At 37.6% G+C, this 26,839-nt stretch overlaps 1 protein-coding gene across 11 annotated transcripts in view; it reads right to left on the minus strand.

Moving 5' to 3' along the window:
- RASAL2 (RAS protein activator like 2) overlaps positions 1-26,839 on the minus strand; it is a 237,070-nt gene that overhangs the window by 59,228 nt on the left and 151,003 nt on the right. For 9 of the 11 annotated variants that reach the window (XM_016141221.2, XM_016141222.2, XM_016141223.2 and 6 more), the window contains one exon: positions 7,433-7,539. In XM_016141221.2, coding sequence (XP_015996707.2) covers positions 7,433-7,539 — 107 coding nt within the window. Of the gene's footprint in view, positions 1-7,432; positions 7,540-8,326; positions 8,619-21,771; positions 23,615-26,839 lie in introns of those variants that run through there. The other 2 variants (XM_016141225.2, XM_016141226.2) reach the window with 2 other exon arrangements.

Genomic DNA, 26,839 nt, shown 5'->3' on the forward strand with positions numbered 1-26,839 from the left:
TGTTTTCAATTTTTTTTTTTTTTGTATATATACTTAGTAGAATAGCTAGGTCATGTGGCAACTCTACATTTAACCTTTTGAGGAACTATCAATCTGTTTAAACAGTGTCTGCACCATTTTACATTCCCTCAAGCAATATACGATGGTTCCAATTTATCCACATCCTTGCCAACAGCTACAATTGTCTTTTTTTGATTATAGCATCCTAGTGTGTACAAGAAGGTATCTCACTATGGCTTTGATATGCATTTCCCAATATTTCATGATGTTGAGCATCTTGACATAGTCATATTGACCATTTATATGTCTTCTTTGGAGAAATGTCTATTCAAATCCTTTTGGAGCCTTTTCTTTTCATAGCTACTCAACAGTCAGACAAAACATTTTGTGGTGATATTTTAATCAAAGAATCTCCGTGGAATGACGTTCATTTAGAATGAAATTAGTAGATGGCTAATGTAAAACAAATGAAGCATTTAAAAATCCAGCAGAATGGGACTGGCACTGGTTATAGAAATATAAAGGGCCTGATGGCAGGAAGGCACCTCACGGGTAATACCGTTTACCAGCAATGCTTGTACCTTGCTGAGTATATATAGGTAGAGCTGAGAAATATAAAAATACCTTTCTGGACAGCTAATCCTAGCAAAATCAAGAAGTTGGCAAGGTTTCCTTTCTATATCTCTAGCTTCCTAACTTTTGTGAAAGAGGAGAGCATCTGATTTCAGTTATACCTCGTGGCTAATTGCATGCTCCCTTAAGCAGGCATTATCCCTTCGACATGTTTATCTCTAAGTGTGAAATGAAAGGTGTCTAGCCACCACTTGCCCATTAAAGCAGAAGAAACATACTGTGGTTTGAAGAAGACGGGCTAATAGTACACTGTCTGTGACAACGAGCTCTAAGTGAGCTCATCTCGTCCCCTCTCAAACAGCCCTCATCTCTGGGGCAGGGTAAGCCGGAATCGCCACAAGTCGGCACTGCTACCAACCTGTTTCTAGGAATAACCATAGATTGAGGGTTTCCAACTTTCTCTGATTCTTTCAAGTTTAGAATCTTGGCAATATTCCCTGCCAAGTATTTTCCCCCAGACATTTGCCATTTCCTTTATCCCCCTTGAGGGGTCATATCTAATCTTATTCCTTTTTTCTCTGCTCCAAATTTTATATTTCCTAGGATGTTTTTCATTAAAAGACTTGAAATTTTCAACCCATTCTGATTACAAAATAATTTAAAGGTCTGTATAGTTAATATTTAATATCTTCAGACTATAACATTTTTGACATCCCTGTTTACAACATTATTTTTACTTCTGGTAGTCGTATTTTGACAGACATATAATATGAGCATATATTCATATATTATATATTCATGCATTTACGAATATAAATGCACCCTTTATTAAAAGAGGTCTCACTGCAGGGTGATCCTATTATGGATTTTAATTTCATGAAGATGGTCAGTAAAGAGCAGGAGCAAACATGGATCTCGTATATTCAAGCAGTCTAGGACAGAACTTCAAGTGTCCCAGGATACAGGAGCAATGAGAATACGAAAACTGAAATAAATTGTAGCTTGCCTACTATGAATTCAAGTTTATTATTTCACCCCTCAGGCAGAGATTCTTAGGCTGGTCAGAGGCCACGAAGCAACAATAAAGCAAGTACTTTGTAAATATAGACTGGTCATGTGAATTGACCGTGGCAAACACTTAGAAGGGCAACTAACGTACAATGCAGCCATTTGTTTGAGAGCGATAGCAGGCCACAGAGAAAATGTCACTTATTTTCTCAGTTTTTTATTCCGGACTTGAAGGTACAAAAGAAAGCACTGATGTCTACGGGAAGACACGGACTAAAATGAGCTCCTAATACTTTAACCAATCATTTAGACAGATAGTTCTCAACCCTGGCTGCATGTTAGAATCTTCTGGCAAGTTTAAAAAAAACACACACACACACACACACACACACACACACACACACAGAAGATAAAGTTCTAGTCCAGAGATTTTGATCTAACTGGTCGGAAGTGGAGCACAGGCATTGGTATTTATTTATTTTTTTGAAGTTCTATGGGTCATTTTTAGGTATAGCCAGAGCTGAAAACCACTGGTTTGGATAATGAACACTTTCTGGTCTTTATTAAGTGTGCATGAAGCCTTCTGTCTCTTTTTTAACATGGAAAAACAAAGACCTTATTGAGGACCTTATTGATCTTACTGAAGGTTCTGTTCAAAACAGAGACCAACAGCAATTGGACCTGATATATTGATACTTGAGAGAGGATGCAACCTTTCCTTTTATACAGGAATTTAACTTAGTCTACATTTATTGTTCCAAAGCTTTACTTTACTTTCTAAAAACTATGCAGAGATTTAATCCTTTGCCAGTCTTTTGTATCTAGTACACGTATCTGATTGAGAAGGCTCAGGTGTCACTGTGATAAGAACAGGGAGGGTTACGCAGAAACAATCAGCTATTGCTTTAATTCAGCGATGCTTTCTGGTTGTCTTGGCATATATTTTAGTGCCTGAATTCTTTCAGAGCCAAGCTCAAAGCTAATACAAATGAAGCAGCTGTGACTGCATTGTGCTATATTCACATGGAAGGCCAACTCAGACCATTGTGTTATGGAAATGAGAACACAGCCGAACACCTGGCCCAGAACACAAGCAGCTTTCTTTTAGCCAAAACTAAATTGATGGCATCGTCTAAGGAGAAGTGATACGAAAATCATAACTATCAATAGTCACTTCATAAATAGGATACTGAAGAAAGAAGGCTGTCCCCAAAACTCAGGCCATGCAAAACAAATACACACAATGACAAGATGTGATCACTTTTCGGAATTAAATTTAAGTACATGGATAACTTTTCATTAGTTCATTTATGTCTTCCTTATAACCCCTGTACTATCATTTAAATGTAGTTTTAACAACGTATAAAACAGAATGGATGTCTTATTTAAAGGAAAACACAAATATGCCAAAGGTAAAAAGTTCAGCAGGATCTTAAAGAAAATAATGGAAAACGGGATATTCAAAAGAGGCAAAAACTATTGAAATGACTAAAATTGTTCTTGAAGAATCTAGCAGTCCAAACTCAGATCTGCAAAAAATATAACTATTCTGCGCAGGCACACTCATTTATTCCAAATGATCTCTTACTGTTTATTAAATAAATGATTTAGTATTCCATCTGACTAGAAACATCACCAGTAATACCGAGAGAATAAGCATGAGAGATACTTGATTCTGGTCCTTCAATAATTCATGCATATTTGACCCATTCATAATTATTTGTCAGGTGTTTACTATGTGCAAGATACTGTGTTAGGCATTGGCATAGCAACAAAGATGAGTAGAAAAGATATCCATTGTCTAGTGAAGGACACAGATCTACAAACAAATACTATTTTTGATCTCAGTTGGGGATCTGCAGATGCTGAGGGCTGACTTAAGTTATATGCAAATTTTCAACTGCAGGGGCTACAGGCGCCCGTCACCCTCACATTGTTCAAGAATCGACTGTGACTGCAGTTGGAGTTAAGGTAAAGAAATATGGAATGAGAGTGGAGGAAGAATATAAAAAACTATCCTGCAGAGCTCCGCTTTTGTTATGGCTATGATTAAAGTACAAATACATTTAAACATTTTTAAAGACCTAGTCCTTGCCTCAAACTATAGGTTCAGTGCTGTGTAAGTTTCCTCTTGCATTTCTTATGTCATTATTTTGAAATTTACTGACTCTGCTATCTACTATCTGCTTAATCCAGTTTAAGTTTTTAAAAATATAAATTTGGGGGAATGAGGACGATACATGGACGGTTTTGGGCTCCCCTGCTTTGGGCTCACTGCTGCGCTTAGTGCCTGGCTCCTTTCTGCCTTACCCCGAGGCTGTCAGCAGGATACAAGCACCTCTTAGCACTGGCTTCTTCTCCTGGATCTCTGTAACGCTAACCACTACTCTAGAACCTTCTGCAATGCTACCTGATAGTGAGGTGAGTGCTGCATTGGCCCTCTACTGAATGGTAGTAGTCCCTCACCTATTACCTTAAGTGATGGCAGGAAGAAAAAGTCACCTGTGGAAGTCAAGTAATTTCCCAGTACTTTATCATATCTATATAACTTGGTTTAGCTTTTGAGCTAAGATAAATATTTCAATAAACTAATCTCTGATACTTTAGCAACCGGCAACTTTAAGTTAGGCCTGATGAACAAACCCATAGTCTTGTCTCAACCTCCCTTTCCAGACTTCTCTCTTGCCATTGTTGCCTACGTGCGTTTGATTCCTACCTCACTGAACCTGTTCCATAGTCTCTGGAAACATCAGTCACCTTATGAAGTGTGTCTTTCCAAAACGCTGTTTCCTCAGCCTGGAATACTCTTCTTTCCTTGTCAATTATTTTCCTTCAGCTTTTGGAACTCAGCTCAAATCCTGGCTCCTCGGCAAAGCCTTAGCTTACACGGCGCGCTGTTAAAAACCTGTGTCACCATGCTCTTCTACTTCCTTATGAATCTGGTTATTTTTCTGCCCCTTGCTACTAGACTGTAAGTTCTCTGGGAGTGGCAAATTCTACTGTGTTCATTTCTGTTTCCCCAGTCCCAAGTATAGTGCCAAGAAAGTATCAATAATTGGTGAATACTTTGCCCAAAGTAAGCATTCAATGGGTGTGTCACTGTCAATAATCTCAGTCGAAGCGTGCTAAAATCTATGTTTTCCGCTCTCAGTGAGCCTGAAAATGGAGCTGGGAAGAATAAGGCTGGTGTGGAGAGGCCACTCCTGCCTCCTTTTTGAGTCCACCTGATGAGTGGTGAACCTCATCCATGTTCACCACAGTAAAGACACTTGAACCCTAGAACCACTAGTCCTTGTGCTTAAATCTCACTTCTGCCCTCTCGTAACATGGAAATGACCTCTGAGGTATGGTGTAAGTAACTTAAAGTTAAGTATCTCAAGTTTGGTTCCTTTTTGTACTGTTTTCCCATATTCAGAGAGTCTGTTGTGATATTAATTACAAAAGTATTTTGTGCTGGTTTGAAAACTAGACATACTTCTTACTGGCAAAACATTTAAGTGATGTAAGGTACATTCGCTATTGGTATTACATGGAAATTTTAAAAATACACTATCCTTCCACAAACATCCAAGTACTGCAGTGCTTCATTTAGCCAGCATATTATGGTTTCTCTTAAAAGAGTATGAATTATTTATCCAGTATTATCAAGGAATGAGGTACTTCACAAACCACACTTTTCTTATAACAAGTTTTATAAGAGTCGCCTATCTTCAAGATTTTAAATATTCTCAATGGATATATATCACACAATATTAAACAGTTCCACTTCAAAAAAAAAGCCCAGCATAACAAATAGAACTTCACTTTTTCTGGATGGTTCAGGATCATTATTATCAATGTCAATTACTGCACTATGCATCATCCGTCCTGTAATACGATGGTACCCTTAAGGGCTATTGATAAATGTGAGGCTATCTGCCTTTACCTTAAGTGGATTCAGATTGTTTTATGACTCTGCAACCAGTGTGTTCTGATGGTCAGGGCTTATGAATGGTTAAATTCTCCTAGAGAGCTAAGTGCATTGGCTCTGTGACTGCGATTTGCTAGTCAAAGGGCTCTTCTTTCCCTCAGTTTTTCTAAACCCATGAGGTGGCTGAGATAGGCAGGAGACTAAGACCGAGGGAGTGGCTGTAAGCAGTGCTAGCCGGCCTTCATGTACATGCATCGTCGGTTTATCACTTTTACTCAAGAATAATCAGTCTTGTTATTAAGGTAGACCCCAAATTAGCTGCCAACATACTGTTTAAATGTAACTGAAAACTGTTATTTCTAATTAATGCAAATTTTAAAAGCCCAACCAAGTACTTAGGAAGTACTTCAATGGTACCATATTGCAGAGAAATAGTCTTCTTCAGTTATTGACTTAAAAAGTTTTAAAAATTTATCATTCTATTCTAGCGTGTTGGTATGAAAACTTTAAATTCCAACTCAATCTCTTTTTGCCAAACTCTGTACATGCATAGTTAGTTTCAGTATATTTGATCTCTGTTTCATCAGGAAAACAAGAAGGGAGAAGGAAAAATACTTTTTTTCATTCGTGAAAGAATTTTTTGAAAATAGGCAGCTATGCCTATGGAACAGAGAAATTTAGTGAAAGGCGTGAAACCTGATATTTTAAAATTCCTGTCATAATTTGATTATTAATCCAATATTTGCTTATGATCTTTAAAAATGAGAACGTATATAAAAATTTGAAAGATCACAGTAAGAGATATCTGCAAACTCTACAAGGCACTGGGATACAATAAGGAGAAATCTTGCTCCTCAGGGTTAATCCAAAATAAAACATTTATTTTGGTTAACTTACAAATGAGTGTCTACTTACATATCTCAAAATATCAGTTATACTCCAAAGGTCATCCCAACTTAAAAAAAAATAGTATTGGAATAAATAAAGAATACAACATATTAACTTGGCTGAATTAAAAAATAAAAATCCCTTTTTTCCCCCACAGGAAAATCTATTTCTACTTTATCTTTATTTCTATTGTACTTACAATAATGATCAACGTCATGAAAGAATTTTTTCCAAGTTTAAAACAATGAATTTTTAATAAAATGATATGATTGTGAAGTGAGTATATTTCTCGTTCAGTAAACAAAGAAAGTGGGTGAACTAAAACTTGGATTACTCAGAGCTACAGCAGAAGTTCCAAACCAGGCCTGCAACTGGTGGCCGGCGGACACCTGGGCACGGACAGGCCTTTCCCTCTCAGCACCGTTCTGAATTTAATGCCGAGTCTCGGTACAGCCCAGTCAGTCTGAGGAGTATTTTAACCTGGGAAATTGCCTCCAGGGTATTTCTTCAGCACTTAAGTGCTCATCTAAAAGATGACTTCGGCAAAGCATAGGCCAGATTTCAAGATTAGAACTCGCAACTGTCCAGTTCTCTGATGATCTGTTCTGCAACTATATGAGTGTCATTACTCTCTACTTATGTTCCCGCTCTGGGGGGAAGAAGTCATATCCCATTCCTTAAAAAAAAAAAAAAAAAAAAAAAATCCTAGCAGCAACTTTACAGAATTGTGATAGGTTTTGACTAGTAACTTGATAAAAGGGTATCCTGTAAAGATTTGCATTCTACAGTTTTGAGGAATTTGAATTTAATGTATGTAGTTATATATTTTGAAAATACCCCACACATAAAAATAATATTCCCTAAGACCTAATAAACCTTGTACTGAAAGTAGTGAACATTAACCACAGCTAATCTATGCAAGCTGATAGCTCTGTCCTTTAATCTAAGTATTGTAGACATTCTTGAAGAGCAAAATGTTCTGATTCCTTAGTAACTGTCTCTAAGAGGAAAGAAGTAAAATATTCTTTTAGAGAAGAGAAAAGAAACACTTACTGGTACTTTGAAGGGTGAGGTATTTGCAGTGTCCATGGAGTTGGGCTTCTCTGACGTGCTGGTCCCTGAGATGCTGCGTCTGCGGGGGGACCTTTCTGCCGGCACCTCTGGAAGAGAAGGAAAAAAACCATTAAAAACCCCAATTTAAAAACCTTTCACTAAATCGTAAAATTATTGCCCCCCCACACACACACAAAAAGATCAGTTTGCTTTAAAGGTGTATTACATTCTGTATCCACATAATTTGTCTCTTTATCTCTGTTGTGTTTGAACTATTAAGACACTGGGAGATGGTCACAGTTAAGAATCTGCTGGAGTGTGACAGCTTACATCTTTATCTGTGCGCATATAAAAAGTAATTTCCTCTGAGCTATGTTTAATATCTATAAGTTCACTTAATATTTGCATCTCACAGTGTATGAATCTACTTCTCTATTCGTGAGCAATACAGGAGTTAACAGAATCCAATGAAATTTCCGATATTTCTATGAACAAAATATAGTCTAGTATGCACATGATTTGATGGTGTTTGCAAAAAAGGTCAAAGTTCACTTCTGTGCAGATAAGATGATTTACCAGACTGCAACCAAAGGACCATGAGGAGACGGAAAGCTGCTGCCAGGAGAGAATAACATATATGCTTATGCAGATTTAAAAATAGATCAGCTTCTCCTTGCTCTGGTAATATGACCTTACTAAGATCTTACTCTGGAATCCTAAATCTGTTCAAACTACCTAACGAGCCTCAGATTTTGCACCTAATGTGGCAATCTCCGATTTAATTACTGTACACGATATTAAGGTTACATTTAAATTTTTTTCACGGGGATATATATGCATATATATGCACATACACACACGCACACACAGATGACAGATATATACATATTATACCTTTATCACAACTGCTTCCCATCGCCACTTCAACTGACAGACATATAGGAATCCAGCTTCTCAAATAACATTAGATAATCTCAACATGGACAAGAAAAAAAAAATACATCCTAAAAAAAGTATTCTGTGTTATCTTCCAGATCTTAAAAAACAAGGAGTAAATCGTGACTCCGGAGACTGACATTTTGCTTCCTGCTGTTCTCCCTTTAAAAGACAGATGCAGTTTAAACTTCCATTCCTGGCCTCCCGGCCCCTGGGATCCGTGCTACTTCCACTTAAGAGAAAGCGTCTTTTCTCCCGCTCCCTCCCCGTGTCTTGCTCTTCCCCCTCCCTCTCTACAGCTTGCAGAGAGAACAAGCAAGAAAGAAACACACGGGACTGCAGCTATTCAATCAATCGCTCCCACTGCACATCCTCATTAGTTACTTTCAGGCTATTAGCAGACACCCAACCACTGCCTCCCCTCAGTTACAGAAGATTTCACTGTATTACACTAATCTGCAGCAACAAAAAAGAAAAAAACAAAAAAAAAAACATTTACCGAAATTTATATTCAGCCAGTGCCAAAAGGACACCATTTTACACAGACCCAGTAATTCACACAAATCAGTTCCTCCTATGAAAATCCAATGGGAAGTGCCTGCCCTGTTACTATCTGCCCGTTGGACACTGGTTTTCTTTCCATGGCTAAACATCTATCCTCTCTGTGACATCGGGACTAGTAAGACATAAACCAAATTGCAACATTCCTAATAACTGAGAGGTTGACAGTATAGCATCTTATATGCCTGCAGTACAAGAAAGTGCCACGCTATTACTGTTCTAAAATTATGACCAGTAACTGTAAGTCTCTCAACTTCTCGCTAACCATCAGTGGTTAAATGAGCCTTAATGTACAAAGCCATTTTCAGAATTAGGCACACATGACTTCTAGTGCACATTTCTAAAAAATGGCAGTGTAATTAGCTAAAATTCGTGGGAATGGCACAAAGCACTGAATTTAAACAGATCAGTTTGTCAAAGGACACTGAACAAGACCTTCAGACTTCAGGAGCGTGACTTCAAAGAATGATTATCCCCAGTTAGGCAAGTATATATGGGGGACAGGCAAGGGGTCAGGGGGGCTGGAGAAGGTAGAAGATAATCTCATCTTTCCTCTGATAATTACGTATAATTACGAAGCATAGGAGACAATATTATAATAAAATATATTTTAATCTCTGAATAATTGCTAGAGAAACCAAATTGGGAGAAAAAGAAGTTTTATTAGGAGGATTGAATGACCTAGTAAACAGTTTTTCTTAATTTACAATGTTCTGGCTAAGGAAAAAAATGGAAGCTTATTTCCTCACTTTTTCCCCAAACATCTAATTTTAGTTTGCAGGCAAATGAACTCATTAAACAAATATATTCCAATGTTTTTAACTATGTGGAAATTATATTGGCTAAAATGAGCAACGATCCCTTTTCACACACTAACAAATACAGTATTTGTTGTATTATTATTATTATTATTATTATTTTGCTTTTAGATTCTCCTTCTGTATCATGAAACAAACAAACAAACAAACAAAAAACAACCCACAACTCTGATGTAGCTTAAAGAATGTTACTGGGCTCAAAAAAGAAAAAATTAAATTATTCTTGACATTTGAACGATTGCTACTAAAGAGGAAAAAGAAAGGATACGAGGTCAATTAAGTGAGCTCCCAGAAGAGGGAGAAGTCTGTGCCCCACAAAGCAACGCCGCAAAGGCCTTTGAATGTCCAGGGTCTTTGGTTCTCTGAAGATTCATAACTGAGCTGAGAGAAGAACATACACCCCGAGAACCGACGTCCATTTAAAAACAGGGCAGCGGCGTCAGCAAGACCAGGATTAACAACCTGCTGGGCTGTCTCCGGCAGGCTCGCGTGTCAACCGGGCCGGCCGCCCTGAACTTCAGGCCTCCGAGCAGAAAGGGGAATCTACAGTGGTTCCGGTAGGCCCAGATTAGCTCTCCCCTCACTGTGCTTGAGCAGTATATTGCCACATTGTTTTCACCTGCTGTAAAACATTAACATTCCTTTCATAGTCATAATATTTAATTACAGTTAAAATATGCTCATCCTCTGAGACTGAGAAGACACATTCGTATTGTTTCTGTAGATAAAGGCCTGAAACTGTTTTGTTCACTTTCTCATCGCCTAAAAATAATATTTTTCATCTTTAGATTGAAAGGCAAAAGAAGTTACAAAAAGCCTGGGTAAGTTTGACATTTATCTCTTCATTTCCTTTGCCATTGGGTATGAACTGATGGAGGAACGTGACTGATGAGATGAGGTGGCAACTTATAATAATGAGCGCGAACCCCCGGTCCAGCTCTGCAGACCATGATGTAGGAAGCGAAGAGAACACCTGGCTGCTTTTCCTAGCAGCACCACCGTCTATCTGTGCGACCTGTGTGCGCCACTCCGCCTTTCCTGCTCCGGGCTTTGTGAATGAACTGAGCTGTTCAGACCAACCAGAGATGAAGATGAGATGAATGAGATCATGTGCTTTGACGCAAAGTTAGCATTTTGGAAGAAAGGGGCTCTCTAAACCCGAAGTGTGTATTATAACACCATTTCCTCAGCATATACATTTTCCCTTTTGCCAATACGCTTTCTTTCAAAAGTGTGGCAAAGAATTTGACAAATGGATAGTTACAGGGGCAAAGGCACTTTTAGCTGAGAAGGTTCCCGTTCAACAAACAACTCAACCTCTGCCTAAGGAATCTAATAGTGTTCTCCTGGCCTTCCGTTCACTTATCAGGAAGCAAATGTCAAAAAGTGTTCCAGGGAGGGAAAAAAGTATGACGGTGTAAAGGAGATGAGGAGGTACAAGGATTCCCCTACAGAGAGTACAGTGAACAGGTAAGTGAGAGTCAGCATTTGAGGAAGGACCCGGGAGTCCGCCTCGGAGACTTATCAGGGAGGACCCTGCAGGTAGTGGGGAGGCCAGACAAAGCCTCTGGGTAAAGTGCAGCGGGGAGGCCGGGGGGCTGGTGTTGGTGAGCAGGGGCAGATGGCTACTGTTTATAGCTCGTACGCCTACATGTAAGGACTTGAGCTTTTCACTCTGAAAGAAAGCCACCTGGTGAACTACACGTCACCAAAAGGTACAAATCACACAGAATCCTGATGGATATACGCTTACTGGTACTTTCTTAATTACTTTCAGATTTTAAATAATGAATGTGACTGAAATAATTCTGGAACATTATGTTTGGAAAGGGAATAAAGAGAAACGTTGACCATTTATGTTTGATATACATAAATGTGTAACTGAGAGGTTCTGAAACCCTCTGAAAACATCAAGTGAGAAAGGTAGCTTATATAACATCATTATGGCCAGACATCTATAAGCATCGACTACATTTATTTTTTGTTCAAGCACATATTTTATGCTAATTTTGGCCAATACTGAGTGTTATGTGCTAAGCACTAGGTCTAAGAGCTGTCTTAATCCTTGAGATAGCCATTGAGGTAATAACAATTATTACCCTCTTGAATGAACATATGGGCAAACTTAAAAGAAGGGAATAACCTTATTGATGTGAAAGTAATTTCAGGAAATTCAACATGAAAGATAAAAAAAAAAAAGAAAGGTATTTATAAAGTTTTAATTTGGTGGACAGTGATGTAAGGAACCAAAATATCCTTCTCACAGCTAAATTCCCTAGTTATGACAGACCAGAAAAACATTACATGTTCACAGATGCAGTCAGTTTGGCATAGATAGGATGTCTAAATATTTCACGCGAATAGCAACCCAAGCCAATTCTCCTAGTAATTCTGTGTACAGAACATAAATGACTATGAATGTTCTGTCAATTATGATTATTCACAAGCCCCTTTAATATTTTCGATATTATATTAGGAAACTAGTGTTCTAATATTCTTAAAAGGGGAATTTTTCAGTTCACTTCAAAAACCTTTTTAAAAATCAATAACATTTCAACACAACATGATAGAAAAGTGAATGCACACCAAACTGCTTGTGAACCCATTCAAGTCACTGAAATTTTAGTGTATAGTGTTGCTGTGAATGAATTGACCTCATTATCCTGTATTTTCCCTTAGACTGTGCAAATGATAACATAAATAGGATATGATAAGGCAGTGGCTCAAGTTATTAATGAGTGAAATAAGCATATAACTTAGCTCTCCATGCTGGGAATTCTAAACTAGGAGAATTTTTCTTCCATAGGAGGCACAAAAGATGGAGGAACAGTATTAGGAAATGGGTTTTTACCTCTACAATAAAGAGGAACTTTTATAACAAATAGTAAAACATAAAAAAGGCTTCATGAAAATGAATTTTCATACTTTTTGTTGGAGGACTCCTAGACGTAATGGAAGCTTGAAGACGTAGGCAGAGAACAATTTTATAAAGGGCAAGGGACAAGAGCAAAGAGAAGTTTCTAGCACTTGAGCACCTGGCCATTTTACGGACTTCGTCCACCTGATTTGCCGTGGGACGGTTTCTGCAGTATCCCACTGTCACTGCTTTGAAGACTGTGCACTGACAGCCACTACCAACGGATGCTCTGAAATACCGATCCCCAGAGCCACTTTAATTCATCCAGTTTGTATCACTTAGAATGCAGTACTTCACTCACACAATCAGTCCTTTCAAGTTTGCATGCCCCAGACACTTACTTCGATACGTACAAATTGGTGCTAAGCACAGAGATGCGAATTCTCAGAAAGTACAGCTATCTACCTCTTCTTCAACAAATTTATTCTGTTATGATTATTATTCTTTTAAATTTCTCCTTGTTAATAAATAGGAGAACAGATTTCTCTCTGGTCAAGGAATCTGGACACCCACAAGAATTCCACTTCTTCGGCTTAGGCTAAGAATACTGGGTGGGATGGTTGAGAACAGTTTTAGTGCAAATAACTCTCTGAACCAGAAAGGCTAAGAAAACAGCTCAGGGGTGTTTCCATGTATCTTAAGTTTCAAAAATAAGACACATCTCTGGGTCTTAGTGATACCAACCAAGGATCTTAGTAACAACGATGAAAATATAACAAGGGTAACTACAACACAAAACTATCATTTATTTTTCCTTATTATACACTAAGTGTTTAATATGAGTTTTCTCTTTAATCTTCACAACAATTCTCTGGAGCTAGGATTATCGCCCCCATTTGACAGATAAAGAAACAGGAGAGGTTCTATCACGCTGTCCATTTTTGCCAAACTGAAAAGGGGCAGAATGGGGACAGGGACGCATGTGGCTTGGGTCTAGAGCCTACGAGGTTAAAACACCAAGTGTGCTACCTGTTCTTCTTGTGTTTCGTATAACAGGCTGTAATGCAGAAAAAATAAGATAAATAATCTCAGAGACTCTTTCTCAAAATAACTCAAAGAACTTTAATGACTGGCACACAATTCTTCATATTTTAAAGAGAATTAAGTCACACTCCTTGAGCAATAATTTACTGCTAACAAAGCCCCTCAGAGAAAACCCTGGATCCTGGAACGCTGATGCTGACAAGAATATTCTAGTCAAGAAACAAAGAAAGGTGTGGCCATGGGATGAAGAGGGGAAAAGGTGCTCGCTTAATGTCACATTGAGAAAACTTGCATAAAACAAGAAACAAGCTATAAAGAATAACTACTATTGATTCTGCGCGCGAATAAAAAAAGTGCCAAGAAGTCCTCCAAAAAAGTAAGTTGCCCTTAGGGGCAGGATGGATAGGTGGAGCTCAGCGGATTTTTAGGGCAGTGAAAATACTCCGTTTACATTAGGCTATTTGCTCAACCTCACAGGATATATAGTACCAAAAATGAAGTCTAATGTAAACTATGGGTCTGGGTGATGATGCTGTGTCTGTCGGGGGAGGCTCATCAGCTCTGGTGGGGGAGGCTGTGAATGTGTGGAGCCTGGGATACGTGGGTACTCTCGTGCCTTCCTCTGAATTTTGCTATGAAACTAAAAATGGAAAAAATAGTCTTTAAAAAGAAAACAAACCTGCCCTTCTAGCGTCCTAAAGTCATCTTCAGTACACCTAAGTGGAGAGAGAACTACTCAGGCCAATTCTGTGAGAAGAAACTGGATAAAAGCATTCAGGACTTAGGTTTTACAGAGAACAGTCTCTAAATACCTAAAAAGGCACTGTTCAGCATAAAATGACTGTTTTAAGCATTTCGATTTATTTATAAGATATTGTTAATCTTACAGATTCATTTTGGTGAATCATATTTTGTCTTCAACTCGAGAAGACAATGTCTTCTAATTTAGAGATGCCCTAAGATCCTTTTCTAAACTTTTTTGATAACTGACTCAATAATATATTCTCATTATTAGTATGTTTTATATATAATTGTGGGTATAATCTTTGATTTAGTCATACCATGATTTCAATATTTATCTTTAAAATCTTTACAAAAGATCTGGTCCTTGATTATTCTGCAGTCGTTTAAGCCTAGTTTAGGTTTTTTTCCCCAAATAGAAATTAAAGGCAAGTATTGAAAACATACAAATATTTGAGCCTCTAATATAAAGATGAGAACTTAATAATTTACTGAGGACCAGATATACATATGAAGCTGCATGAAAGCAAAGATGCTTACGGTGGACATCACTTATTCACCTTTGATGGAGGTAATAGAAAAGGGAGGCATCTGTGATGCTGACCTGCATCCCTGTGGCCACCGAGCCCTGCCATCTCTCTCCTCAGAGTGTCCGCTGGCTTCATGTTGTCCTCTTTACTTTCACTGCCATCTATCACCCTACTCCAAGACTTTATCTTCTCATGTGGACTATGGCAGGACCCTCGGACATGATCTCACTGACTCCTGCCTCTGTGCTAAAAGCTGTCCTGCTCACCATTACCAGATTGATCTCCCTCAAACATTACTTTCTTGATGTAATTACCCTCCTAGAGATCTTGAGATGGTCAGACACAGAGAAAAAAAAAACACTTGGCCTCACCTTCCATAGTCACTCTTTCCTGCCAACACTCTCCAGCAAAGCGCCTTCATCATGATCTCTGAACTCAAACTGTCCATACTCACTCCCCCGCATGTACCTTTGCTAATGGTTTTCGCTTACCTGCCAAATCTTAGCTGACCTTTGATACAAATTTCAATTCATCTACTTCTATAAAACTAGGCCTCATTTTTAACATTTTTTTGATCTTCAATTAATGCATTCATTATCAGTTCATATTACTCAATTATATGTTCTCTAGTTTTGGGTACCAAACTACATTCCTGTTCTGCAACTGAACACAGACTGTACGATTTGAATAATGCTGGTCTTGTCTAAATTTTCAAATAAAACAAATTTTAATAAGTAGAATTCTTTCCATTTTAAATATTTCTTTCACAATGATAAATTTTTTTATACCATTTGTACCTATTCTTGCTTCTCTCTCTGCAGGGAGTACTAAACCAGAAAAGATAATAATTAGTAACAAATTTTAACTAAACAACTAAAAAATAGTTCAGCACAGACTGCACATTTTGTTTTCTCCTTTAATAAAAACGCGTGACCATACAGATTTGCCATCTTTGTATGTTAAAATGGTAAAATATTAACAATTTCACAGGGTTAACCTAACACATTGTAAAGTTATTAATACATTTTCTAGTTGTCTCTAATTCACATATGGAATTAAAGTCACCATCTAATCAAGTTTAAGAATCACTCTCCTTTTATGTATATGAACTTGAATCTTTAGTTATAATTAACGTTTTGATAAACAAGCCTCATAGGAGATTAGGTATAAAAGTTTTGAGGTTTTTTCCTTATCTGCATCATTCTATTTAAAAATTCACTAATTTCCACGGTTTTACTAAGCAGCCTTAACATAAATCAATCAGGTTTAAGTCTGAAAAATCTTACTCATTTTCATTTTCTTTAGATACCTTTTCAGCTTGATTTTCTTTAGTTTTTTATTTGCATACCCCTATGAGGATAATTTTTGAAAGAATTTTTTTCTTTTCTAAGGAAATCTCCTAAACAATGATTAAGACTTAAGAACTCTAAGGGAACCATGACTTCCTGTGGGACTCAACATGGGTTCAATTGCCACGCTTAGGCTTTACCATGGCTCTTGATATTTTTTGTTTGCTTTTCAATTTAGATACCAGAATGCCAATTTACTTATTTGCGATGGAAACTGACTACCACTGATTGGAAATATTAATTCAAGTATGATCCAACATTTGTTCTTTTTTGGAAGTCAAGCTTTACGAGAAACTAAACCACAATCAGTGGTAGATTTTAAACTACTGACTCAATTTCTTTAATGGTTCTAAGGAGCAGGCTTACTGATATTTCCTATTTTTTTTAAAGTCAATTTTAATAAATAACATCTTTAATATGTCCATTTTCTCTAAAATTTCAAAGATTATCATAGAGTTTTTCATAAGTCTATTTTTCAAGTTTCTGATTTTCTTGACTGTCTCTTTTTTCATTATTTGTGTTTTCTCTCTTTTGTCTTGAACAAATCTTGACAGTTTTATCTATTTTCATTGGATGTTTTTAAAGACAACTCTTGGCTTTATTGATTCTATTACGTTTATTTTTGTCTTCTATTTCATTATTGGCTGTTATGTTCATTATTTCATTCTCTACACTTTCTTTGTGTTTTCTTTTTCTAACTTGTTGAATACTTAATTAGCTCACTAATTCTCAGTGTACTTTGCAATATAAAAAACTAAGACTATAAGTATTACTTTATAACTATTTTAGCAATATCCTATAAGTTTTGATATGTACTATTTTCAGGATGGTCAGTTCTAAGTATTTTATAATTTCTATTATTATTTTTTCACTGACTAAAGATTCCATTACAATCAACTAAAGAAAAATTGCAAGTGTTACCAATGTACTTTCAATGGTACTTACAGATATGAGAACAGAGAACAGTAGTAGAAAGTCAGGGAGAGGTTGATCTGACAGGATAATTGTGAAAATGGTTGAATCTCAAGATTCTGGGTAACTGAATAGCATTCAGTCATTCAAAAAAGTATTTACTGAGCACCCATTCAGTGCTGTTCTGGACAATATTAAGAGAATATCTTTATCCTGCAGTCGCAGGGAAGTGCTGGATGGGACCCAAATAACAACATAAATGGGTAAACGATTAACTAACTACAACGCATGACTGGGTACGACAGATGCCATAAGGCTGATACGATGACTGTTCTCTCCCTCGCCTTCCTTCCCTACTTTCTGTTGCATCTTTGATTCCTGCATGAGTTCCTCCCTTCAAAAGTGAATCTTTTGCCCTTAATCCCACCCTTACCCCAACATCGATAAAGGATTTTGTTCTATAGGTTATTCTCCTCTCTTGTGGGTTCCATATCTTGTACTCTCCTCTACAGAAAAATATGCATGAGTCTTCCCGATTTTAAAAAAGGTACCTTTTCCTTTCTATCAGTCACAGATTTCTCCAGGCAAGAGATGGAACCTGTGGCTTTCTCAGTCTTATCATCTGCTGTCTTTCTCAATATTATAAAATCTGACTTCTCCTTCCTCAACTTTAATGAGATGGCACCGATGCGTTCACAGGTCATCAAAAATCTTCCAATTGTCAAATTGTCTTTTCTGACTTCTCTGGTTTCACCACTGACACTACTGCCTACTTTGTTGATTTTTTCTGTCTTAGCACTTGTAATAACACACCATTCTGGCTTTCTTCCTGCCATCAGGATCATTCCCGCTGCATTTCTACTTCCTCTACCCTACCCAATCCTCACCATTGGCGACTCTTCAAGGTTCTGTTCTTGTCCTATTTTTTCCTGACAGACTCTCAATAGTAGATCGCCTATAGATGCTTAGACCTTCAACTTACTTTCTTCTCTACATGGCTCTCAAATGTTGCTTTCCATGACTTCATTTTTCCAATCATCAAAACTATATCTCTACCTTGTTACGTACTAGGCACCTCAAGCTCAAAATATCTAATTAGAACTCATCTTCCCTTAAAAACTGGCTCCCTTCCCCAACTTCTGTATTTTGGTTAATAGTACCACCAGCCTCCTGAGTTCAGAAATAGTCTTTGACTCATTATGTTCCCCATTCCTCCAATCTGTCACCAATTCTGCTAATAGAGCCTATATTATCTCTCCATGTTTTCATATCAGTTATTCGTCTGAGCTGCGCAAATATTCATCTGCCCCTAACAGTGTACAAGGTGCTGAAAAGACAGAGGACGGAGACCTTGTTTGGAGGCATTCACGATTTAGTTTGAATAACAAATAAGCAAACCACTCATTATAACATAGAGGGTTTAGTGTTAAAACAGAGGCACTTATTTCATATCTGGAGTACTGGAATAGCTTTCAAACCAGTTTAATTAGTCTCTTTCTCCCTACTGGGGCAGTTTCAGATATGTCTTCCTAAAAAGCTATTTCAACCATATCTTTTTCTTGCTCAAGACTCTTTAATTCTTCCCAATGGCTTTCAGGATAAATTGTTACTCACCAGGCTGTCATGAAAGTCCTACGCAGTGAGCCACCAAATACCCTTGAAGTATTACCTCTCATTACTTCTTTACATGCATTATTCCTTTCTATTCCTTGCAAATCAGTTTACTCACTGGACATGAACTTAATTTAACATCCTTCATAACACTCCGTTCATACAGAAAACACTGTTTCCATAAAAATCTATTCACCTTTCAAGATTCTGATTAAATCCTATTTCTGTAAAGCAATGTCCAGTGTTCCTAATCAAAAATGATACCTCCTTTCTTCAAATTTCCAAAGCAATTCTGCCCGGATCTATCATTTCCAAGGTACTGCCTTATTTTGTTTTATTTTATTATGTCTATTGTTATCTTAAATTATCACTAAATCTTTCTCACTTAATTGTATATAATTCATGTTTTCTCCCCAACCAAATTCTATGCTTCTCACAAGCAGCTTTATCTGTATCCGGCCACTGCACCTTGCACGGTCTTGTTCGTAAGCGAGATCTGAAACAGGGGTAGGGTCTCGGAAAGTTCAGTCTGGAAGAAGGGACACTGGCGACAGAAGAAATAGCACATGGAAAGGTAGGAAAGCGCAATGTTTGTCCAACATACAGAAAGCTCATCGATTTGGTGGCACGGAGTCCTCTCGCCCCAAAGCAATACTGGAATGTCAGGCGGAAGGGCCAGAATAAGCTCCAGAGGAAGGCATGTGGACTTTATCTGACGGGCGATGAGGGAACCATGGAAGGTTTTTGAATAGAATAAGGAACAGGGCATCGTTTTATGACCTTTCATCAGACTAGCAGTGCACTAAATTAACAGGAAGGCCCGGACATCAGTTAAGTGGCTATTGCCCGACAGTGTAGTAAAGCCTCACCAGCACAAAGCACTTTTCATTTCCTCTCCTAGAGATAAGTCTGCCATAAAGTTCCTTAGGCGAAGAAAGCATAGCGTGATAGGTTCTTTGACACAATGTCTCTTTTGGTTCCACTTATCCTAGATGCACCATAAAACAGATTCAGTTTTCTTATTTTTCCCTTAGCATCTTCACTGGGAAAAACATGTTCTTATTAATGCTAACTACATTAGCAAATGACTCATCACAAAGGCTCTGCTTAATCCTCAAGCTATTACGAGCCATATCTTACATAGCTTTGCTCCTAGTTTCCTCTTGAGGAGTTTAGTAAATTCCTATTTGTCCACAGAAGGAGGTGTTTGCTATCACAGTCAGCAGAGAGCTTCAGTCCCCAAATAAGGCTTGCTGACATCCAGGGCTCAGCCCTGCCACAGTGGAGCATGAGACACACAGTCATCTACTCAGTAACTGAACTTCTTGTTATAGCTAATGAGCAAAATCATGACTGTGACTCAATCTGTTTTATCTATTATATACGCCGAAGTTTTCTTTCATGAAGTGGATAATGTGCAGGAATCAGCATTTGTCTCCCAAGCGTGTTCCAACACCCGCTGTATCACCTCCACGTGTGGATGAAGAGGGTCTTGCTAACTCTTCTAAACAGAGGGTGAGCGGGGGGGGGGGGCGGGGAGGGGTATGAATTGCAGTACTTCATATCTGCCCATTTCTATTTATTCGATCAAATTCTTTGTAGGCCTAGTGAGGTAATGGCCATAAAAAGAAATAAATTAACCTTGAGACTAGATAATTAGAATTGACAAAAACATGCAAGAGCAAGGGAAAGACGTTCACGATGACTGTGCCCTTCTTTCCCGTGATGCAGCGGGGTCTAAGTGGTTGGTCTCACTCAGGGATATTGTACTTGCTTTTCTTCACTGATGGTTTCCTATGTGCGTGGGGGGAGGGGAATGGGAAGCAAGTAGAATGAGACAGGCTTCAGAGAAATGAGGAGTCAAGAGGTACATATTTCTTAAAGTCACCCAGTTCTCGAGGTATGTGAGACTGTGCTAAATCGAGAGTAGGAATAATATCTAAATACGTGTGCCTGAGTATTTATAGAATTAGAAAAGACCCAATTAGCAAGATCCTTTACATCTAAACTGCATGAAAAAATCATTTATAAAATGTTAAGATTGACAACATAACTAAATTAAATAAAACAAACCAGAAATTTATGCCACATATAATAAAAAAGATTTTAAGAAGATAGAAATAGCTTTTGGAATATCAGAAAAATATTTATAGGTCACAGAGATTATTATGAGAAATAAATTAGAATAGCATAAGTTTTGCCCATTAATAATAAAGGTATACTTATATTTAGGAAATTATGAGATAAATCGAATTTATAAAAAAGATAAATTTGAAGACATTTATTAATCTAACAAAAGTACTCACAAATAGGATTTCTATAGGTATCAAGCTCTCTTATTACATTTCAGATGTGATTATATTTATAACCCAACTTTCTTAGGAATTTATTTACTATATCAGTAATTCCATAATCAATAATTGCTCTACCTAGAAATTTATTAGAAAGCATCTGTAAATGGAAAGTTAAAAAAATGGTGGTCCGTGTGTCCTGTTTTACATACTCAGGAGAAAGCTTACATATGAGCATTACAGATATTTCACACCTTGCATAAAAGCTACTTCTCAATCCATATGCTGGCTTTTCTTGCACACAAAGCCTACTCTCTCACTCTCACACGGCAAGTCTCATCATCACTGTATTGAGAGGTAGAGTAAAACAATAATATATTTTGGCTAGCAGAAGTTGCCTAAAAAGCACCAACAGCTGCCCCAGATGACATGGCAAGCATTGCATGGAGCTGGCATTCTTTGTTAAAGCAAAGCAAACTGTCTCTTTCTCATAGCCAATGTTGGTGGCACTATTTCCATAGACATGAACAAAACTTGAAGAACAAACAACTTAAAACACATTCTCTTAATTTCTCTTCCCCCTTTTAAAAATCCAAAAGTGGATTTTGGAAAATGTGGGGTCTTACTCCCCAAAGTAAGAGAAGGTCAGACAACAATGGGTTAAACGAACAAGCGGAGCCCTACCGTACCCAGAAATGACAGGAGGCTCTTCTCCTCTTCGGTGCTACTATCCAGCCACTCGGCCACATCACCGGGGGAAAGGAGACTCATTCTCCAGCCAGAAAACTTTTCCATACAGAGCACAATTACTGAATGACGAAGTGGGAAAAGAAAGACACAGAGACTAAATTCTGGGGGGTCCAAAACTTAAACTGCTAGCCAGACTGTAATAATGAAAGAGAAAATGTGATCCTCCCTCCACTCTGAATTCTGTCTCTGTGACATCAATCTAATACAACGGGGGGGAGGGGGAAGGAGACAGAGAGGGTTAAAAGAGGGTGATAGAAGAAAAGGGAAGAGAGACTTGTCCTTCTGCCTCTTGCTGTTAAGCTTTAGCCTGAAAGAGAAAGCCAGGATAAAATTGAATGATTTGTGTTTAACGACAGGAGAAAGCGAAGGAAAATAAAGAATAAAGATACCCAAAGGAAAAAGAAACAGGTTCCTACACTAAAACAGCCTAGATAACCAGACAGCACAATAGCTAATCAGTTAAGTAAAGCATATCATCAAACAAAAACAAAGGCAAAAGAACAAATTCAGCATTTTGTTTTGTTCTAAGAAGAAAGGTTTTCAAATTTCCTTTCAGTCAGCGGAGAGAACTGCAGCCTCCTAACCCCTTCCTGCTTTAGCTGCTTCTACAGCATCCCAGCCCCCTTTACGGAGATTTCCTGCAAGCAGAGGCAGGTTGATGAATCTGTGAATAGAAAGCTCTCATCCCTCCTTTCTCCTCTTCCTCCTCCACGCCTCCCCCACCTCACATGGCATCTGCATTGATCGACAATAATGGAATCTGTAACTGACTGCCAGCAGCAACATTAAGGATATTACAAGTCCACTTCATGAGAATTCGAGCCGGTGGTCGGAACTTGGGGGCAACTCTGGGCTTCTAGTCAATAGCGCTGTCTTTCTAAGCGAGAAAGAAAGGAAGTGTGTGTGTGTGTGTGTGTGTGTGTGTGTGTGTGTGTGTGTGTGTGTGTGTGTGTGTAAAGGAGGCTGAAATCTGAAGTAAGAGAAGTGAGCTTGTTAGGCGGAAGGTTCAAGATCCACCAATAAAGCAAGTGACTGTTCTTCAACCCTTGTCACACTTACACTGTCACTGTGAAGCACTCAGATCCTGAGGGATATTTTATATGATTTACATTACATATTTACACAGTTTAAGCTTATTTTGCCTTATTAACACGTAGAGAAAAATTAAGCAGAAGTATTTTCAGAGACACATGAATCACTAATATCTCTTTCTCTGGAGATAGAGATTGATTAGATTTGTTGGTATAAGAAAACAACGCTCTTAAAAACATGAGCTCTGTTCTCAATAATCTACTCTGTTTTCTATTCTAGTAGTCTGTCTACAGTGAGAGAATTCTCACTGCTTAAGAGTTTCTCTCTCAATATATCCTGGATCCATACTCTTCTCTCCATGTTGACTTCATTATTCTTCATCTGGACTCTGTTCACTTTGACTGTAAGCTCCCTGAGGACACAGATCTTGTTTTATATTAATTTTTGTAGCCCCAGTGGCGAGAGCAGAGCCTGGAACTTAGAAGTCGAATAAATATTTACTGAAGTTTTAGATGGCTCCTCTAAAAGTCTGAACAGCTTCGACATTGGCAGGAGATATCAAGCTGAATATTTTAGGATCTCTATTTAAGGTTAGTCATTTTGACAGATAGATAGTGACTTAAAAGTAGTTGTGGCAATAGTACGAATTGATTGAGAAAATAGAACATGTAAAAAAAAGGTATTATGAATTCATAATGTTTAAATAGATCTGTATTTTAATACTCAAAATAACTACATAAAATTGGAAAGTAGTGATAAATATGTATAAAAGACATTTATCAAAATCCACAGGCTTCGCCTGCTTAGCACCTATGCATGACAATCCCTTTGAAATAAGTTTATGACACAGGGTATCCCAGACTGAAATCACTGGCTTTAGAGCATCGCATTCAAATTTCTTGGTGTGATGTGGCTCCTGCTTCCGTTTTGAAAGGGGCCCCCAGACTTGCCTTGGCACAGCCATACTGTACTATTTACCTCACTTTCATGCCTTTACATGTTTCACTGAAAGTAATCTACGCAAAAGCAGGAAAAATTCATGTCATGTATCCCCACTGTCTAGAGCATTATCTGGCCACAGTAAGTGCTCAAAATTTTCGTCGATGGACTGGCACCTCCTGCGAGGTACTGTTCTTTCTCTCGTACATACTTGAAAACATTAATCTGATCCATTGAGACTCAGCTCAAACATCACCTCTCTGACTTCCCTGATACCTTAAAACAGAATTAATAGCTTTCTCATTCACCCTTTGTTATTATTTCTATGACTTTATTGAAATTATTTGTTTACATAGCGATTTTCTCCACTACACCTTGTGCCTTTAGAAGGCAAAAATTATGTTCTACTAATTAAAAAGTTTTTTAATGCCTAAAACATGGTTATTGATTAATAAATGTTTATTGGATGATATATTAGTGGAAGTGAGATTGTGATTCCATGTATTGAGACAGATTAATGCTAAAGAATCCTATATATTCTTGATGCAAAGAACCATACCATTAGCCTCCGAATCAAAAACCAAAATAAAACCTGGGTGAAGGACACATAAATCTCTTATTTTATTTATTATACCAAAAATCAAGGCAGTTTAGGCAGAAATATCACCCAATAATCCAATACCATAAACTTGCCTTTTGTAAACACAGTTAACAAATGAGGCGCCCAAGAAAGAGTTCTAGATTGAAACTTTGTCATAATCTATAAGGCGTCACACTACTTCCCCCTGCGTACAATCAGAACACAGCACGAATTAGCTCTCCTTACATAACATTTTCCTTAAAGATAAAACAATGAAACTCTCCTGAAGATGCAACCATTCTATAGTGGGCTATACATTCTGCGAGAATACGAGTCTTGGGCATCAAAAAACTGTGAGTAGAACTGTTAGAAATAATGTTTGACTGTAATCTCAATAAATAACCAAATATTCCTGATTTGTAAATTAATACCCCTGACAGCTGCCTGTCAGATCCACTCATCTGATGACGTCAGTGACAATACGCGCCATGTGCTGTTCTAAGCCCTGGAATACAGCTGTGAATAACAGAGACATATCTCTGCTCTCAGAGAGCATATATTCTAGAGGAAGATTCTAGAAGGAAGAGATAAACAAGACGCACAATAAAAAAGTAAAATACCATGTTAGATGGTGCACAGTGCCAAGGAAAAGGGTAAAGCAAGTAAGGGCCACCGGTAACGTCGGAGGCTGGAACTGTAGTGAGGGTAGGCACAGGAAAGGCATCTCTGGGAGAAAGACTTCTGAGTAACAGGTTGCTGGGTTTTAGGAAGAGCAGAAAACCAAAGCAAAGGCCTAGCAGTAGCAAGTCAGGAGACCAGTGCAGGTAGGTTGGAATGCGCTGGGGGAAAGTACAAGCAGTCGAGGTCTGTGAAATAACAGGAAGCCAAAGCCTGTAACGTTGTAAGGTCTTTGGGCTCTTAATTAGGAAGAGCTTTATCGAAATATAATTCACATACCATCAAGTTCATCCTTATAAGTGGTTTTGAATCCATTCACAGAGTTGTGCAACCATCATAGTAATTTGACTCTAGAGCGTTTTCATCACCTCAAAGAGAAACCCTGTACCCATGAGCATTTATTCTCCATTCCTCCCAGCCTCTGAGTCCCTAGCAACTACTGATTTAAGTTTTTTCTCTATGAATTTGTCGGATCTGGAATTTGTCTATTTCATATAACTGAAATCACATAACATGTGGCCTTTCATACCTGACTTCTTTCATTTAATTTATCCATGTTGTAGCATGTATGAGCACTGCATTTCTTTTTATGGCTGAATACTAATCCGCTAAAAGACATTTGGGCTGTTCCCACTTTTAATATTATGAGTAATGCTGCTATGAACATTCATGTATATGTTATTGTGTGGAAGCCTCATACTTTAAAAGAATATCCAAATAAGATGTAATAACTAATCTTCCTTTCATCCATAGTATTTTAAAATGCCACAGCAGAAGAGAGTTATTTTTCAATTTTAAAAGCACCATATTTTCCTCCTCCTTTATCTGGGATTTCCGTCATTCTTGAAGAAACCAAAACTACTGACTCAGTCCTCTTTTCTCTTGCTCTATTATTCTTGTCCACAGGAAAAGATTAACACTACTCAGGAACGAACAAAGGCAGGTAATATATGACAACAGATCTTTTCCTAAAATGATAACTAAAGTTGATAAAGTTGGAGATGGGGGGGGGGTAATTTTATATTTTGATACAGTTTTGAACTTATCATAAAGGTTCAAGAAGAGTACAAGGAGCTCCTACATACCCTTTATCCAGATTCATCAGCTGTCTACATTTTGCTACCTTTGCTTAATTATTCTCTTGTGTGTATTATTAGCATATATATGCATTTTTTTTTCTAAACCATTTGAAAAACTTGGAGACATTATGCCCTTTACTGCCAACAGTTTTTGGTGTATATTTTCTAAAACAAAGGACATTCTCATATATAACCAAGAACAGTGATCAAAATTAGAAAATTTAACACTGATGTTGGTTGATATTTTAAGGATAATATGACACTTTGTGCAAAGTCAACTCTACAAATTCTACTTCGATGTCATACAAAGTCCTTTATTTGAAAACAAATTGTCTTTAAGCAATGCTGACTGAGAACTCTCCAGTGCTAATTAAATGCAAGTATAATTCAAAGTAATAGTCTATACTATATTAAAATAATGTCTATTAAAATTTTGAAGGATTACCATTGAACTTATTAAAATTCAATATACTGTTGAGATAAAGAATTGGAAGTAGGAATAACTGGTTTTCAAAAAGGCAATTAAATGACAAGTAAAGTGATTGAATTTCCATCTTGATATTCTTTCAAATATATACAACTCTTTGCCTCAAAGCAGATTAAAGTATATGTCAAACTAGAATTTTTCCATATATTTTGGTGAGGATATATTTTACTGTACTAGGAATAGAGTCAAATCCTGTGAAATCTATAGCTCAA

This window comes from Rousettus aegyptiacus, unplaced genomic scaffold (genome assembly GCF_014176215.1).
Source record: "Rousettus aegyptiacus isolate mRouAeg1 unplaced genomic scaffold, mRouAeg1.p scaffold_m13_p_17, whole genome shotgun sequence".
Classification (NCBI taxonomy): domain Eukaryota; kingdom Metazoa; phylum Chordata; class Mammalia; order Chiroptera; family Pteropodidae; genus Rousettus; species Rousettus aegyptiacus.